Below are 16,123 nucleotides of genomic sequence, written 5' to 3' on the forward strand. Positions count from 1 at the left end.
TTATTTTAAGATTTCCCTTACATTCCTTGTTGTCTCTTTTTCCATTATGCCGACCCGACCTCGGCAGCGTGGGGTCGGGTGAGTTACTTATGGTCTGCGCTAGTCAAAGTGCCCGAGCCTAAGTCCTTTTCCTTAGTGATTTTTAGAAGACCGGATTCGTCCCCCGATCCTAGGGGGTGAGTAGAGGTCGTCCTTGCCCGTGGGCGTGGATCTTTCCTCAGGTTCACGCCTTAGGTTTAGGGGATGGTTCTGCGGTTTCTTAAATCCTTTCGGGAAATGAAAAAGGCACTGGGTCGGGGTGTTTTTGACTTGTGCGAAAAAAGAGAAAAAAGATTCGGAGTTGCCACAGGGGGTTCTCCCCGTGTAGCCCCCGAGGGAGGCTCGGATTCTGCAAGGCAGATCCGAGGCTTACTTTCTAAAAGGAAACTACCATATAATTAAAACTTTTATTTATTCTTTCAAGGTAATGAACAAATGGATATTTTTACAAAATTCTAAGGGTAGAAGCGACGTAGCTGTTCTATGTTCCACGCGTTCTTGAAGACCTCCCCTGCCTTGTTGGCGAGCTTGTAAGTGCCGGGTCGGAGGACTTCGGCGATGACAAAAGGTCCTTTCCAGGGGGCGTGAACTTTTGACGACCCTTGTTGCTTTGTCTGAGCCTCAGCACTAAGTCGCTGACTTGAAAGGCTCGGCCTCGGATTCGTCGTGCGTGGTATCAGCGGAGGGCCTGTTGGTACTTGGCAGAGTGTAGGAGGGCTACATCCCTGGCTTCATCCAGCTGGTCCAGCGCGTCTTCTTGGAATGTCTTGCAGCTATTTTCGTCGTAGGCTTGTACCCTTGGAGACCCGTACTCAAGATCCGTGGGGAGGATGGCTTCCGACCCATAGACCATGAAGAACGGGGTGAAGCCCGTGGCTCGGCTTCGGGAAGTCCTTAGACTCCAGACCACGGCCGGAAGCTCTTTGAGCCACCTTTTTTTCGAATTTGTCCAAACGGTTGAAGATCCTGGGTTTCAGACCCTGGAGGATCATGCCATTGGCACGTTCTACCTGACCGTTGGTCTTTGGGTGAGCAACCGCTACCCAGTCCACATGTATGTGGTGTCTGTCGCAGAACTCCAGGAATTTCCGCCCGGTGAACTGTGTGCCATTATCAGTGATAATGGAGTTGGGCACTCCAATCGGTGAATGATATCTGTGAAAAATAGCACTGCTTGTTCGGCCTTGATCCTAGTGATGGGTCGGACCTCAATCCACTTGGAGAACTTGTCGATTGCGACAAGCAGGTGGGTGAAGCCCACGGGCGCCCTTTGTAGAGGCCCGACGAGGTCGAGGCCCCAGACAGCAAAGGGCCAAGTGATGGGGATCGTCAGCAGGGCTTGAGCGGGGAGATGAATCTGTCGAGCATAGAACTAGCATCCCTCACAGGTCCACACGATCTCCGTGGCGTCAACCACGGCGGTGGGCCAGTAGAAGCCTTGTCGGAAGGCATTTCCTACTAGCGTTCGAGGCGCGGCGTGGTGACCGCAAGCCCCCGAGTGTATGTCCTCCAGGAGCTTGATTCCCTCCTGACATGAGATGCAGCGCATAAGGATGCCCAAGGGGCTACGCTTGTATATTTCTCCGTCGAGAAGGACGAAAGTATTGGCGCGACGAGCCACACGCCTTGCCTCAGCCTGGTCTGAGGGCAAAGTGCCATCGACGAGGCGTTGCAGCAAGGGGTAGCGCCAGTCCGGCGAATCGTCAGGCGCAGGGGGCTCGGGCTCGATGTCCATGGCCTCCTGCTCCTGAGCGGCGGAGACCTCGGGGTCGGGGCCTAAGTTGCCTGGGGGTTGATCCGAGCCCCCATCGTCTTTGTAGTCGATGGAGGGCTTGTAAAGATCGCTGACGATGACATCCGAGGGGACCGTGGCCCGCTCGGACGCCATCTTGGCGAGCGCGTCGGCGGCCTCATTGTACTTCCTTAACACGTGGTTAAGCTCGAGGTCGTCGAATTTTTCCTCCAGGCGTCGGACTGCTTTGCAGTACGCGTCCATCTTAGGATCGTGGCAGCTGGACTCTTTCATGACTTGGTCAATGATGAGTCTGGAGTCGCCTCGGACATCAAGCCGCTTGATTCCAAGTTCGATCGCGATATGGAGACCATTGACAAAGGCCTCATACTCTGCCGTGTTGTTTGAGGCCGGGAAGTGGAGTCGGATTGCATATCGCATCCTTACCCCAAGGGGTGAGATGAAGACGAGGCCAGCGCCGGCCTCGGTGTTCATCAAGGACCCGTCGAAGTACATGGTCCAGCACTTGTGCTGGATCTGAGGTGGAGGGAGCTGGGTCCCCGTCCACTCTGCTACGAAATCCGCGAGGACTTGGGATTTTATAGCCTTCCGAGGCTCGTAGGTGATCCCATCACCCATAAGTTCTATAGCCCACTTAGCAATTCTGCTATTAGCTTCTCGGTTCTGGATCACTTCCCCTAGAGGGAAAGATGACACAACCGAAACCGGATGGGACTCAAAGTAATGGCGAAGTTTGCGTCGGGCCAAGACTACTGCGTAGAGTAGTTTTTGGATTTGGTGGTATCGGGTCTTAGTGTCGGACAGTACTTCACTGATGAAGTACACCGGTCTTTGGACCGGCAGGACGTGCCCTTCTTCCTTTCTTTCGACCACGATAGCCACGCTGGTCACCTGATCGGTGGCTGCAACATAGAGGAGCAAAGGTTCCCCCTCAGCGGGGGGTACCAGGATGGGAGGATTGGTGAGCAGAGCCTTGAGCTTGTCAAGGGCCTCCTGGGCCTCGGGGGTCCAGGAAAAGTGCTCGGATTTTCTAAGCAACCTATACAGAGGCAGTCCTTTCTCCCCGAGGCGAGAGATGAAGCGACTGAGGGAAGCTAGGCACCCCATGACTCTCTGTACTCCCTTTAGGTTACGAATTGGGCCCATGTTTGCGATGGCCGAGACTTTTTCAGGGTTGGCCTCGATCCCTCGCTCAGACACAATAAATCCGAGGAGCATGCCTCGGGGGACCCCAAAAACGCATTTTTCGGGGTTGAGTTTGATCCCTTTTGCCCTAAGGCATCGGAATGTTTCTTCCAGGTCGGTCACCAGGCCGCTTGCCTTTCTAGATTTGACAACGATTTCGTCTACATAAGCCTCTACCGTTTTGCCTATGAGGTCCCCAAAGACCTGGAGCATACATCGCTGGTATGTAGCCCCTGCGTTCTTAAGGCCGAAAGGCATGGTTACGTAGCAAAACATTCCGAAAGGGTGATGAAAGAAGTCGTGAGCTAGTCGGACTCTTTCATCTTGATTTGGTGGTAGCCGGAATAAGCATCAAGAAAAGATAAAATTTCGCATCCCGCGGTGGAGTAAACTATTTGATCGATACGTGGTAATGGAAAGGGGTTCTTAGGACATGCTTTATTTAAACTGGTTAGTCTACACACATCCTCCACTTCCCATTTTTCTTTTTAACTAGTACAGGGTTAGCTAACCACTCGGGATGGAATACCTCCTTGATGAATCCAGCCGCCAGCAGCTTGTGGATCTCCTCCCCGATGGCCCGGCGCTTCTCCTCATCGAATCGGCGCATGCGCTGCTTCACGGGTTTGGAGGCGGCTCGGATGTCCAAGGAGTGCTCGGCGACTTCCCTCGGTATGCCAGGCATGTCCAAGGGACTCCACGCAAATATGTCGGCATTTGCGCGGAGAAAGTCGACGAGCACTGTTTCCTATTTGGGTCAAGGCTCGAGCAGATCCTCAACGCCCTGCCCTCAGAGGTCCCAGGGTCGAGGAAGACGAGCTTGGTCTCCTCCACCGGCTCGAAGCTCCCGGCGTGACGCTTGGGGTCGGGGATGTCCTGGTCACCGTCGCCGAGGCTGGTGAGGATGGCCAGAGACTCAGCCAGAGCCTCGGCCTGCTCGATGCACTCGACGTCGCACTGATAGGCGTGCTAGCTGGTCGTACTGATGGTGATGATGCCGTTTGGCCCTGGCATCTTGAGCTTGAGGTAGGTGTAGTTGGGGACGGCCATGAACTTGGCGTAACATGGTCGCCCCAGGATCGCGTGGTAGGTTCCTGGGAACCCGACCACGTCGAATGTGAGGACCTCCCGCCTGAAGTTGTCGGGGGTCCCGAAGCAGACGGGCAGATCGATCTGCCCGAGGGGATGGGCGCGATGCCTCGGCACCACTCCGTGGAATGGTGATGTATCGTTCCTTAGCCGAGACTTGCTGATCCCCATGAGGGCCAAAGTCTCTGCGTAAAGAATGTTGAGGCCGCTGCCTCCGTCCATCAACACCTTGGTGAGACGAGTCTCGACGATGATGGGATCGATGATCAAAGGATAGCTCCCGGGATTGGGGATCCAGTCCGGGTGATCCTGTCGGTCGAACGTGATCGCGCTCTCAGACCACTTGAGGTACGAGGGCGCGGCTGTGCTGACTGCGCAAACTTCTTAGAGTTCGCGCTTCCTTTGACTCGCGGTGAGGTGAGCCGCAAGTCCCCCAAAGATCAAGAGACAGTTCTTAACCTTGGGGAAGCCTTCCCCCTGAGGGTCGTCGTCCTTGGGGGGCTCTTCAGCGCCCTCCTTGGTTATGATGTCGGTGTAGTACCAACGCAGGACAGTGCACTCCTCAAGGGTGTGCTTGGTTGGTCCCCTATGATAGGGGCACGGCTTCTTCAACATTTCGTCGAAGAGACCGGGGCCAACAGGAGCCCGCTTGGGGTGCTTGCGATCTGCCGCGGTGACTAGGTTGTCGTCCGACTGACCCTGCTTCCCCTTGCGACCCTTCTTCTTCTTCTTAGGGTCGCGTGAGCCCGAGGCTTCGATGGCCTCGGCCTTTTGTTTCCCCTTGGCCGTACCGTCACAGAAAATGGCTTCGATGGCCTCGGCCTTTTGTTTCCCCTGAGGCAAAGTTGGTGGCGATGTCGAGCAGCTGGCTGGTGCTCGTGGAGGTCTTGCGGCCGAGCTCGTGTACCAGCTCCTTGCAGGTGGTACTGGCAATGAAGGCTCCGATAACGTCGGAGTCGGTGATGTTGGGGAGCTCGGTGCATTGTTTGGAGAACCGCCTGATGAAGTCTCGGAGGGACTCATCAGGCTTCTGCCGGCAGCTCCTGAGGTCCCAGGAGTTCCCAGGGCGTACGTATGTGCCCTGGAAGTTCCCGATGAAGATCCTGACCAGGTCGGCCCAGTTGTGGATCATGCGCTCAGGGAGGTGCTCAAGCCATGCTCTGGCCGTATCGGCCAGGTGGAGTGGCAGGTTGTGGATGATGAGCAAGTCATCCTCCGCCCCGCCCAGCTGACACGCTAGGCGGTAGTCCGCTAGCCAGAGCTCGGGGTTGGTTTCTCCCGAGTACTTGGTGAGGTTAGCGGGCTGTCAGAATCGCGCCGGGAATTTGGCCCTGCGAATGGCCTCGCTGAAGACGCGGGGGCCCGGAGGCTCTGGCGACGCACTTGGTCGGGGTCGTACCTCCCGCCTCGGCACGGTCGATAGCGTCGAGACTCGGCCTCATCCCTGTCACGCCGTCTTGCCTCGAGGGTGGCCCGGACGTCCGCGTCAGCCCCGACGCGTTCATGGACAGATGGGGCCTTGTTACCCCCTTGCGGGTTAGGGGGCGGCGGACCCTACACCGTCGGCGCCCTGTTAGGAGGGGGTTGGTCCCCTTGGCGTCTCGTGCCGTGGGACTGTGATGCAGAACTTTCTACGTTCTGCACCACAGCTTGCTCCAAGAGGCCACATAGCCCCTGGCGCACTCTTCTCCCCTCAGGAGTCGAAGGCTCAGGCATTGCTCTGAGAAGGAGTGCGGCGGCCATCACGTTCTGGCTGGCCGTGCTGAAGACTGGGGGGTTAACGCCCCCTTCGTCCTCGATGATGCGGCGGTTGACGTCCCGGGCGCGGCGTCTAGCCTCGCCCCCGTCCCCGCGGCCGGACGGGTCTTGGACCAGGGTTTCGCGGAGTTGGCAGAGGCGTACACGCTCTTCTTCGAGTCTGGTCTCCAGCTCATTGAGCTGCTCGAGGTCAGGGCGGTGTCCTCCTACGGGAGCTGAGGCGGCCCCGCGGGCTCCAGGATGGATCCCGGGAGTCGGGTTGGGAGGTGGAGTGGCGTTCCCCTGTCTAGAAGGTCCTGCACCCCCTTGAGCGTGGAGGGGCGCTCCTCCGACCTCAAGGTTGAAGCACTCTCGCGACGGGTCGTATCCACCGTCATCGGAGTTGGAGTAGCCAAGGCAGTAGCTGCTGGTGTCTAGAAAACGCATGAAAGTTTTCGGGTCGCCACACCAGAAAAGTCAGCGTCAGCCCACTCATCGTCGCCTGAGGTGGGATCCTCAAGGTATGACGAGACAGGCGGCGTAGCGATAAGGTCCAGGGTAGACCTTAGGTGGTGCCCTGGAAGATCCATGTACGCACTTAACGAAGTGCTCACGGAAGAGGCGTAGGTGGCAGCTGCGTTCCTGAGCCCGAAAGGGAGCTCGGGAGGTGCCATTGTCTCCCCTCGATCCGTAGGTGGAGGGTGACGAGAAGTCGAGGCCCCCCGATCCTTCTTCTGAGGAGGAGGTGGGAGCTTCGCTTTCCCCTTTGATCGGGGCGGAACAGGAGGTCGCGATGATCCCCTGTTGGTCCGTGAAGCGGAGCTTGATGCTCCGCGGGCCCTTCCTCTAGCGCCTGTCGGGCCAGAAGAGTGGGCGATCTGATGAGGAATATGCGGGGGGAGGGCCGGACGTACCCTTGCCTCAGCGGTAGGGTCAGAGATCCTAGACCTCTGACGCCCCCGTCGGGCACCCCCCGCATGGTGCCCCGAACGCCTCCCACATACTGACTGTGGTGGGATTGGCTCGGGGCGAGGCTCAGCGTCACCACGTGGTGGGAGGAGGACCATGTCATAGCCGGAGCCGAGCGACATGAACTCCAAACTCCCGAACATCATGATGGTGCCGAGGCGGAGTGGGTGGAATCCGTCTGCCATCCAGGCTTTCCCCAGTAGGGAAAGGTGAATGCCACGCAAAAGGCCCCTACCTGGCGCGCCAACTGTCGGCGTCTAGACTCGTGGTCTAGACACAAACAAGTATAAGAATGCGTGATTGTCTAAGCCCGGATGGTGATGCAAGTGGAACACAGAAAGTTTATACTGGTTCGGGCCAAGGATGCCCTACGTCCAGTGAGATCGGGGATCTGTATTGCCTTGCACCCAAAGGTGCTTGTAGCAGGGGTGTATAAGCAGGTTGCGAGAGAGGGCTAAGTCCCAGGTCTCGGCTTGGTGTGGTGGACAGAGCTCTGATCGCTACTATGTGTGTGCGGACTCACTTGGAGTGTGGTGATCGTGTGTTGTTTGTATGGGGTGGACCTGTCTTGGTTGTGAGCCCTGGCTCCCCTTTTATAGTCTCAAGGGGAGGCAGGTATTTACATGAGTGATTGGAGATTTCCTCTGTCGAATGGTGAAGCCACAGTTCCGACCCTGTAGAAGCTTGCCCATCTCGTCCTTGAGGTATGGCTGACAGCATGGCTGCTCCTGTGGAGGGTTACCGAGCCCTGTTGGAGTCGTGGGGGTCGGATCGGCGATACTACTGCTTGTCCTGTTAACGGTTGGAGAAGACAGCAAATAGTGATGCTGGTTAATCTTCCCCCATTCCTCTTCCACTGTGTGGCAGTACACTACAGTGAAAGAGGTAAGGTTGTATAGTGAAAGAGGTAAGGCTGCAGTGATCAGGGTGGTTGGAATAGTCGCCACCATGCCCTGCTGCGATATGGGAGTCACTGCGCCCGTCACATCGTGGGTATGGGCGCCGCGCGTCGGAAGCCTCGTACTGTGACGAGGGATCGGGTGAAGCGGTGCTGGCGCCCGAGCCCCAAAGGAGTCGGGCGAGACGGAACTCTCGCCCGAGGCCCAGGGGGAGTCGGGCGGGACGGAACTCGCGTCCGAGGCCAAAGGGGTCGGGTGAGCCGTGTTTTGGGCCCGAGGCTAAGGAGCCAGACGAGCTGGGGCCCGTGCTCTGGTGATTACGGGTAGCTTGCCTTCTTTTGCGATTTTTTATTATTCTGATTTGGGTATCCCTTTTTATGGTACCCAACAAGTACTTTCATTTTTATTTGTTAAACATTGTCCAATCCTGAAGTAACTAGGTTTAAAAGATTCGTCTCGTGATTTATAGATAAACTGTGAAATTATTTTTGTTTTTATCTATATTTAATGCTTGATGCATGTGTCGTAAGATTTGATGTTTTCGAGGGAGCGGAGATGCGGCGGACCTCTGCGTGGGGAAGGATGGCGACCGTCGTTGTGCCATGACATGAGGAGAAGTGAGGGGTGGTGTCGCTGTTGTGGGGGAGAGAAAGGGCGAGGCGTTGCCGCTGGAGAGAGAGAGAGAGAGAGAGAGAGAGAGAGAGAGAGAGAGAGAGAGAGAGAGAGAGAGAGAGAGAGAGAGAGAGAGACGTCGGGTTGGGGAGGGGCGTCGGGGTGGGCGTCGGGCTGGGGAGAGGCTCGATAGTGGCGGGTGTGAGAGGGGTGAGGAACCCTAACTGGCTAAGTGTTCGTATATATACTTGAAGGGTGATGTTGGGCCTCGTCTCTGATATTGGGCTAAGAACCTGTAGTGGGTTGGGCTAGATTTTAGGAGACGGCCTTATAAAATAACTGCATCGGTTAATGATTTACTGTGACGGTTATATTTTAATGCCCGCCTTAGTTGATAGGCATTAACTGAAACGGTTATATTACATTGTCCGCCTTGGTTAATGAATTTTAGGAGGTGGTTATTTTTAACGGCCTCGGTTAATAAAAAATGACTGCCTCGATTAATCCGAGGCATTAACTGAGGCGGTTCAAAATTGTGAACGCCTCCGAGGGAGTGTCGAAAAGGTCGCGTTTAAGTTATTTTATAGTAGTGATGCTTCATGCATGTGCCGCCACATTCAATGTGATAAAAAATTTTGGAAAGTTTTTTTGTTTTTAAACAAGGCCAAAGTACGGACGACATGACTTACTGGCATTACTCCAGAAACACTAGCGATGTAAAAAGCAAATTAAGAAAAATGGCAAGAATACCTACTATTACTAGTGAAAATAGTCCGCGTCATTTAGTCTATACAATAGATAATAATAAGAGCATCTTTTATTAAACGAATATAAATAGAGTCTATATAATATTTAAATGATTTCAACCTATAAGATAGAGCATGATTTTGAGAAATGGAAAATCTAAAACAGGTGTAATTGTTTCAAAAGTTGAGTAGGTTTCTTCCTTTGGAAAAATCGGATTCCTAAAAGCCGAGGGCCTGCAGCCCATCACAAGCATACTCACTCCGTCGCTAAATATCTATCGTTTTTGTCTCCTAAAAAATAACTTTAACTAAATATATATTTAAAAATATTAATATTATAATACAAAATTAGTATTATGGGATAGGTAGGTATTTAAATTTAATTATTTAAAAAATTTATTTAGAGATAGAAATATTCCACATATTTTTTTATAAATTAAATTAAAATTATTTACACATAAAACGGTGGGGACCAAATAGAGTTTACTACCGTCGGCAGGCGGGCTAGCACGTGCGTTGTGCGGAAAGTTGGTCACGAAAACGGTGGCCGCAGGCCCGTGGCCCACGGACGGCGCCCTAGATGTCGCGCTGCTGGTGATGAATGGCTAAAGAAGATGTTTTCCTATTTAAGAAGCGGATAAACTGGGGGCCTTTGAAAAATTTTGGTTTTAATTACTATATAGTATTTTTGTTTGTATTTAACAAATTTTATTTAATTATAAATTAACTAGACTCAAAAGATATGATAGAAAATCTTGAAAATTTTTGAGAAATTTTAGAAACTAAACAAGGCCTGAATACAAAAGTTACAGACTATGAAGACCGTTCCTAGAAGACCTAGTGGTTTACATCCTTAGAACATCTTCAACGATTTTTGTAAATGGGCTTTGTATTCTTGTTTTTGCAAAAAAAAATGTCTTACAAATTTATATGCAACAGTTTAGTAAATGGACTTTACATTTTAGTTAACTTGAAATAAACCATTATTAAAATATTTTTATTGACAAAACAAGTTATACTAAATAAATAACTTTTAAGTCAAAAATGATTTTTTCAATGGGAATATACTGCTGTAAAGATTCTAACTTTCTTCCAAAAATAGCAAGGGATAAAATAAAATATCTGTGCGCCGAAGAAGTAAGAATGGAATAGCTTAGTTTTTTTTATCTATATTTAATATTCTATGCATGTGACGTAGGATTTGATGTGACGAGAAATTTTTTTAAAAATTTAGTTTTTAGGGTGAACTAAACAACGCCGAGTACACAAGTTACAGATTATCAAGACTGTTCGAAGAACTAGTGGTTAGATGATTAGCAGTGTAACATACTTCCTCCATCCTAAATTGTAAGTTATTACAAGAATCTTGGAGAGTCAAACTTTTATAAGTTTGACCAAATTTATATGATAAAATAATTAGTATTATGACACTAACTAAGTATCATTAGATTCTTTCTTAATTATATTTTCATAGTATATTCACTTTACGTTACAAATCTTAATATTTTTCTCTATAATTTTGGTCAAACGTGAAAATGTTTTGACTCTCCAAGATTCTTGGAATGACTTACAATTTGGGATGGAGGGAGTACTGTTTTACCCTGCTGTAAGATTTCTTGTTTGATTGTTTATTTATTCAATTTTTAATATAAATAGTCAAATAAATAAATTATTGTTAAAGTATTTTTATTAACAAAATACGTTATGATAAATAGATAATATTTAAGTCAAAAATAACATTTTCAATGAAAGTATAAATGCTGTAAAGATTCTAACTGTCTTCCGAAAATAGCAGGGGATAAAATAAAAATATCAGTGCGCTGAAGAAGCAAGAATGGAATAGCCTATCTCTGCTCTGTCTCTATCGTGTTCTCCCTTTTCTTTTTCTCCCAAATTTCCTAAAAAAAAAAAAATCAACGATGGTAGGCTTTTGCTTTTGCTCCATCGTCATCATCATCATCATCCCCATCCATCCCTTCCCAACACGATTGCTTTTTCTTCCCCACCTACACCTAGCCAATCCACCCGTGGCTTCTCATCACCATTAGGCTGCACTGCAACCATCGGCCATCCATTCCAGCCCGCTCCCCTCTCGTATCTCCTCTCCCAATCCTCTCGGCGCCATGGACATTAGGCTGCTGGTATCCGCGGACGCCACCCTCGCCGCCGCCCGCTCCCGCCCTTCCACGTCCGCGCTCCAGCGCCAGATTGTCGTCCCGGGCCGCCGCCGGGCGTCGTGCAGGTCCGTCCGCGCGCGCTCCGCCGCAGCTGCCGCGCCAGCCGCGGGAGGCATCTCCGGGGTGAGGACGCCTATCGATTTTGTTTTTTTGTTTCCCCGCATGATTCTTTCTTCTTTATTATGCTGTTGGATTTTCTAGTACGAGGCCCTTGAATTCCTTCGTTGGTTGAGAAGAACGGATGCTATTTCTGGAATCAATTCGTATTATAGCGGGGCCTTTCAAAAATCGAATCGAAAACAGGCTGTTGCTGAAATGAAATGAAATAGCCCCCAGTTTCGCTTCTTATTTCGGAATCAACAATTCGTATTATGGCTTGACGTGTGCTGTTATAATGCTGAATAATTAACAGTCGTTGTTGCTGAAATAACCTCATTATTACAAATTGAATTCTCGGTAGATTATGTGATGCCCTACAACCACTGACGTCTGACACCACTCTTTTACAAAGATATTTTTAGAGGGAGGCATCGCCCCTATCGCTTTCTGTTTACCTCCATTCTTTCTTTTTTTTTTTGTCTCTGTTGGTTTGGATAATTAATTTACTTATTGTTGGTATATATACCAAGCGCTTCCTTCCTTTCCTACCAAAATTCTTCCAACATTGGACTTGGGGCTCCTTTTAGTCTTCTACTTCCAAAACAAGCATCACTAGCTAGCATCCATTGTTCAAATCCCTTCTTATTAGCTTCTTAGATTGTCCAAATATTACTTGCTTAGTGTATATAGCCCAATAATCACTAGCATCTAACATCACTATATATGTATACTTATTTTTACAATATTAGCATGATGATGTTCCATATCCCAAATCTGAAATTCAAGAGGCACATTTTCATTTTTGTGCAATTCACATTCGTGTCATTGGAATTCCTCCATCAAGCACTTCCATATCTACTACTTATCTCTCGAGGGGATTTTTCTCAGTGGCCTACCGAATCTATCGTTTTAGCCATCAATTTACTGTTGACGATGCCTGCTCCCTCCTTGTTCAGCATAGCAATGGAGTGTACACGGTTGGTGACTTCATGACAGGAAGGGACAATCTCCATGTTGTCCAACCTTCTACACCGGTTGACCAAGGTACCTGTCCTTATAGGGTGACACTTGTTGTTCACTTGCTTCACATTTTTTTTCCCAAGTTACTAACTTCTGCTGTTTCTTTGTGTGCAGCCCTGGAGCTGCTGGTACAGCACAAGATCTCTGGCTTACCTGTGGTTGACGATGATGGGAAGTTGGTTAGTTTATTGTAAATCTTTTCTCCAACTGTCCTGTATTCTTTTAGTGCTTACTCTTTTGTTATTGAACCACGCAAACTTAGCTGACTAGTGCTTTATTAGCTTCAACTATATTTCCATTATTTTCTCCTGCAGGTTGGGGTTGTATCAGATTATGATCTGCTAGCTTTGGATTCGATTTCAGGTATTTATTTTTTCCTTGAACTTGGATTCTGTTGCTTACAAACAACTCATCATATTAGACTATATGTTGTTCATAACCACACATAACAAGTGTTACTCATGCTATCAGTTATACAACAACTGTCTACCTTTTACTTGCCATTTGCAGTATATTTGTACATCACTTCAACTCGTACAGAACGTCGTATCTTTTCCATTACTTTTCTTCTATCCTGTAATTCGATTGTTGTATGCATAGTATCTCATAGTATTCACTGTAAGTTATGATATTTGTCTTATGATTCAGGAAATGAATTGCCCGATACAAATACAAACATGTTTCCTGATGTGGATAGTACATGGAAGGTATCGTTTATCTTTCCTATAGCCTGGAGTATACATTGAATCATTCATGCTGGCTAGTTAATACTACCTTAAAATATAATCTTTTTTACATCAGCTGTATTTTCCTGACCTTATTAGTGGCACCTATCGAGATGGTTTGCTGTGGAGGGCCTCTTTAAGCAATTTATGTGTTGATAAAATAGGTCCTAGGTATAAAAAAATGTTTTAACTACATCAGACCTTCACTTTTTTTTATAGTTATTGTGTTCTGCAGTACAGTTTGAACCACATTTTTGTACTTCTGGAATACCCCATCTGTCAGTCTATCTTAAACACTATACCTTCAAGCTGTTAAAATGAGGATAACCTCCTTCATTGTTTATACAATCAGATTATTTATCTAATTAGCTTTCACTGTTTTGATGAACGAATTATTGTTCGTCTCTTCGTGATAGACTTTTTTTAACTTATACTCACTGTTCTACAGACTTTCCACGAGATACAGAGACTATTAAGCAAAACTAATGGGAAGGTCATTGGTGATGTAATGACGTCTTCACCTTTAGCGGTGCGTCAAAATACTAATCTTGATGCTGCTACAAGGTTGCTGCTTGAAACTAAATACCGGAGATTACCTGTAGTTGATAGCATGGGGAAACTAGTGAGTGGATCCTTCCTTCGTTCCTTGCAATTTATGTTCATTTGAGCTCAATACCCTTAACAATACCTTTTTGTGTTGAAATAAACACAATTCAATTTCCATTCCTGAAGGTTGGGATGATTACAAGGGGAAACGTCGTCAGCGCTGCCCTCAAAATAAAGAAGAAAACTGAAGAAGGTGCTTGAACTAGATTGCTCGTCACTGCTTGGGGTTAATCTTGCAGCCATTTGGCATTTGATTCATTGAGGCATCTATTGGTGATGTTCAGAGTGTAGCTACAGATTTTCCTTCTGAATATATAGGTACTATACTAGTTTATAGCATTGTGTAGGTTCATATTCACTGTTTCTCATCGTATCCATATGAACTTTCTTTGTTGATTTACATAGTGGAATCAAGAGCTTGTGATATGATGAAAACCTCGAATTGATCGAATCAAATGTTTTTTTTCCAAAATTGTTATGATTTCAACGTACCCTTATGGAGAAACTCGTTTCATCTCACAGCACAGCAGAGAAGCCTAAAACAAGTACTTAATCCATCTCAAATTTTAAGACGTTTGATTTTTTTAATATCAAGTTTGGCCACTCGTTTTATTTAAAAATTTGTACAAAATACAAGGTTCAGCTAGGCGCTAGGTGTAATCGGGGCGCTGACCCATTGCCTAGCGCCTAGTCGGGAGTACTCGGTCCTAGGCGTTTTGGCAATATAGCCATAAATTATATATATATTATATATATGACTATTGACTATATATATATATATATATATAACTACTATATATGAGTCACAGACTCAGTATTTGTGCCAGTAGAGTAGTAGACATACCTGAGTCCTACTCCTGCCTGTTCCTAGCTCCTGCATGGCTGCAACTGCAACACATTTTTACAAATAGTATTAGTCAATAACTCAATACTCAATAGACAGCTAGATAGGAGTATAGGACACAAATTATGACTTATCTGGATGATTTCAGCAGCCTCCCATCCATGAGAACACCATACCTCCATCTGGTGATTACAATACAAGTGGATAGGACAATAATAGAAGTGCACAACACAATTTATAAATAAAGCACAGCACAAACACATATTTCTTAGTTCAGGTCTCACAAATAATAAAAGAAGGCACACAGAGTCACAGACACATAAACAAGGTGACACAGCTGCAGTCCATATCATATTTCTTCTTCACTGTAGTCCCTATTCTCATCTTCATACTCTTCTTCTTCAGACTCAAATTCTTCTCCTTCATAGAGCTTCCTCACTCTTGCACTTCTACGCCTCTCAAGCTGTTCATCTGCTCCCACTGCCTCTCCAATGACAGACCAAGGTATCCCTGTACATTCCATCTCATCTTCCTCCCCATCTCTAAGTTCAACCAATGCACAATCATCCCCATCTTCTTGGAGAAAACCTTGAGCTTCACATGTATCACTAGATAAAAGAACATCAATGATTTTCTTTGACTTGATCTTTTCTCTCTTACTAAGCAGCTTGGAGTTGAATTGGATATACACCAGCTTGTTGAGGCGGGCTGTAGTAAGCCTATTCCTCTTCTTAGTGTATATCTACAATTGAAAAAGAGGATTCTTAGTTCTACTTCTACAATTTAATTGTAATGCTGCTGAAAATGAAGTTCATAATAGATAGGTACTAACCGCTTCAAACCCACTCCAATTTCTTTCACAACCAGAAGAGCTTGATGTCAAAGATAGGATCCTTGTAGCCATCTTCTGTAAAGCTGGTGTTTCATATCCATACAATCTCCACCATGATGCTGAAATAAAAAAAGAACACCTCTATTAGTTTAGAAAACAACAGCAAACAACCTTCAGCCATGTTGTTTAGGAAACAGGAACAGGAAGTACCTCTACCTGGGTTGTAATCAAAATTTTCAAAAGTCCTAGCAAGCTTTTTGCTAAAGGGTCCTTCTCTATTCTGAAACTTCTTTAGTTCAATGTTGGCAGCCTGATGCTGCATGTCCTCATCATGGTAATAAAATTTCTCAACACATGCTATGAACCCTTCTGATATTTTGGGTTGATCAAATATTGATGGGTCACTATAGCTATAGTGAGGATTCAACAAATAGGCTGTCAAATGCAATGGAGAATCAAGTCTTCCATTCATCTTCTTGTCAACAACAGCAATTACATCCTTGAACCGAGCCTCAACAGCAATCACCTTGAACTTATTGTTAGCATCAACAAGAACACCATATTCCCATCCAACATCATCCGAATTCCTTTTCAGGACATTTGATCCCTCTATTCCATTCTCATTTGATGACATCCTACATTCATGCAATCACAAAATAGAAAATACAAATACAGAGGCATATTACATGCACATTCAGAATTTCAGATTCAAACAAACAGGCAAGGAGAGGAACAGGGGAGAGAGCAGGGGAATCTGAGAGCAGGGGAATCTGAGAGCAGGGGAGAGAGCA

General features: G+C 47.5%; 2 protein-coding genes across 2 annotated transcripts; one reads left to right on the top strand and one right to left on the bottom strand.

The window, feature by feature from the left end:
* Window positions 1,412–1,927, bottom strand: LOC110436407. The gene has a single exon (XM_021463497.1). It carries the CDS (start codon window positions 1,925–1,927, stop codon window positions 1,412–1,414), a length of 516 nt encoding a protein of 171 aa, XP_021319172.1.
* On the top strand, window positions 10,978–14,112 carry LOC110436649 (CBS domain-containing protein CBSX2, chloroplastic-like). Its single transcript, XM_021464086.1, has 7 exons — window positions 10,978–11,329; window positions 12,262–12,349; window positions 12,440–12,504; window positions 12,640–12,688; window positions 12,974–13,032; window positions 13,499–13,672; window positions 13,783–14,112. Exons 1-7 carry the CDS (start codon window positions 11,153–11,155, stop codon window positions 13,855–13,857), a joined length of 687 nt encoding a protein of 228 aa, XP_021319761.1. The 5' UTR covers window positions 10,978–11,152; the 3' UTR covers window positions 13,858–14,112.

This window comes from Sorghum bicolor, chromosome 6, assembly GCF_000003195.3.
Source record: "Sorghum bicolor cultivar BTx623 chromosome 6, Sorghum_bicolor_NCBIv3, whole genome shotgun sequence".
NCBI classification, from domain to species: Eukaryota; Viridiplantae; Streptophyta; class Magnoliopsida; order Poales; family Poaceae; genus Sorghum; species Sorghum bicolor.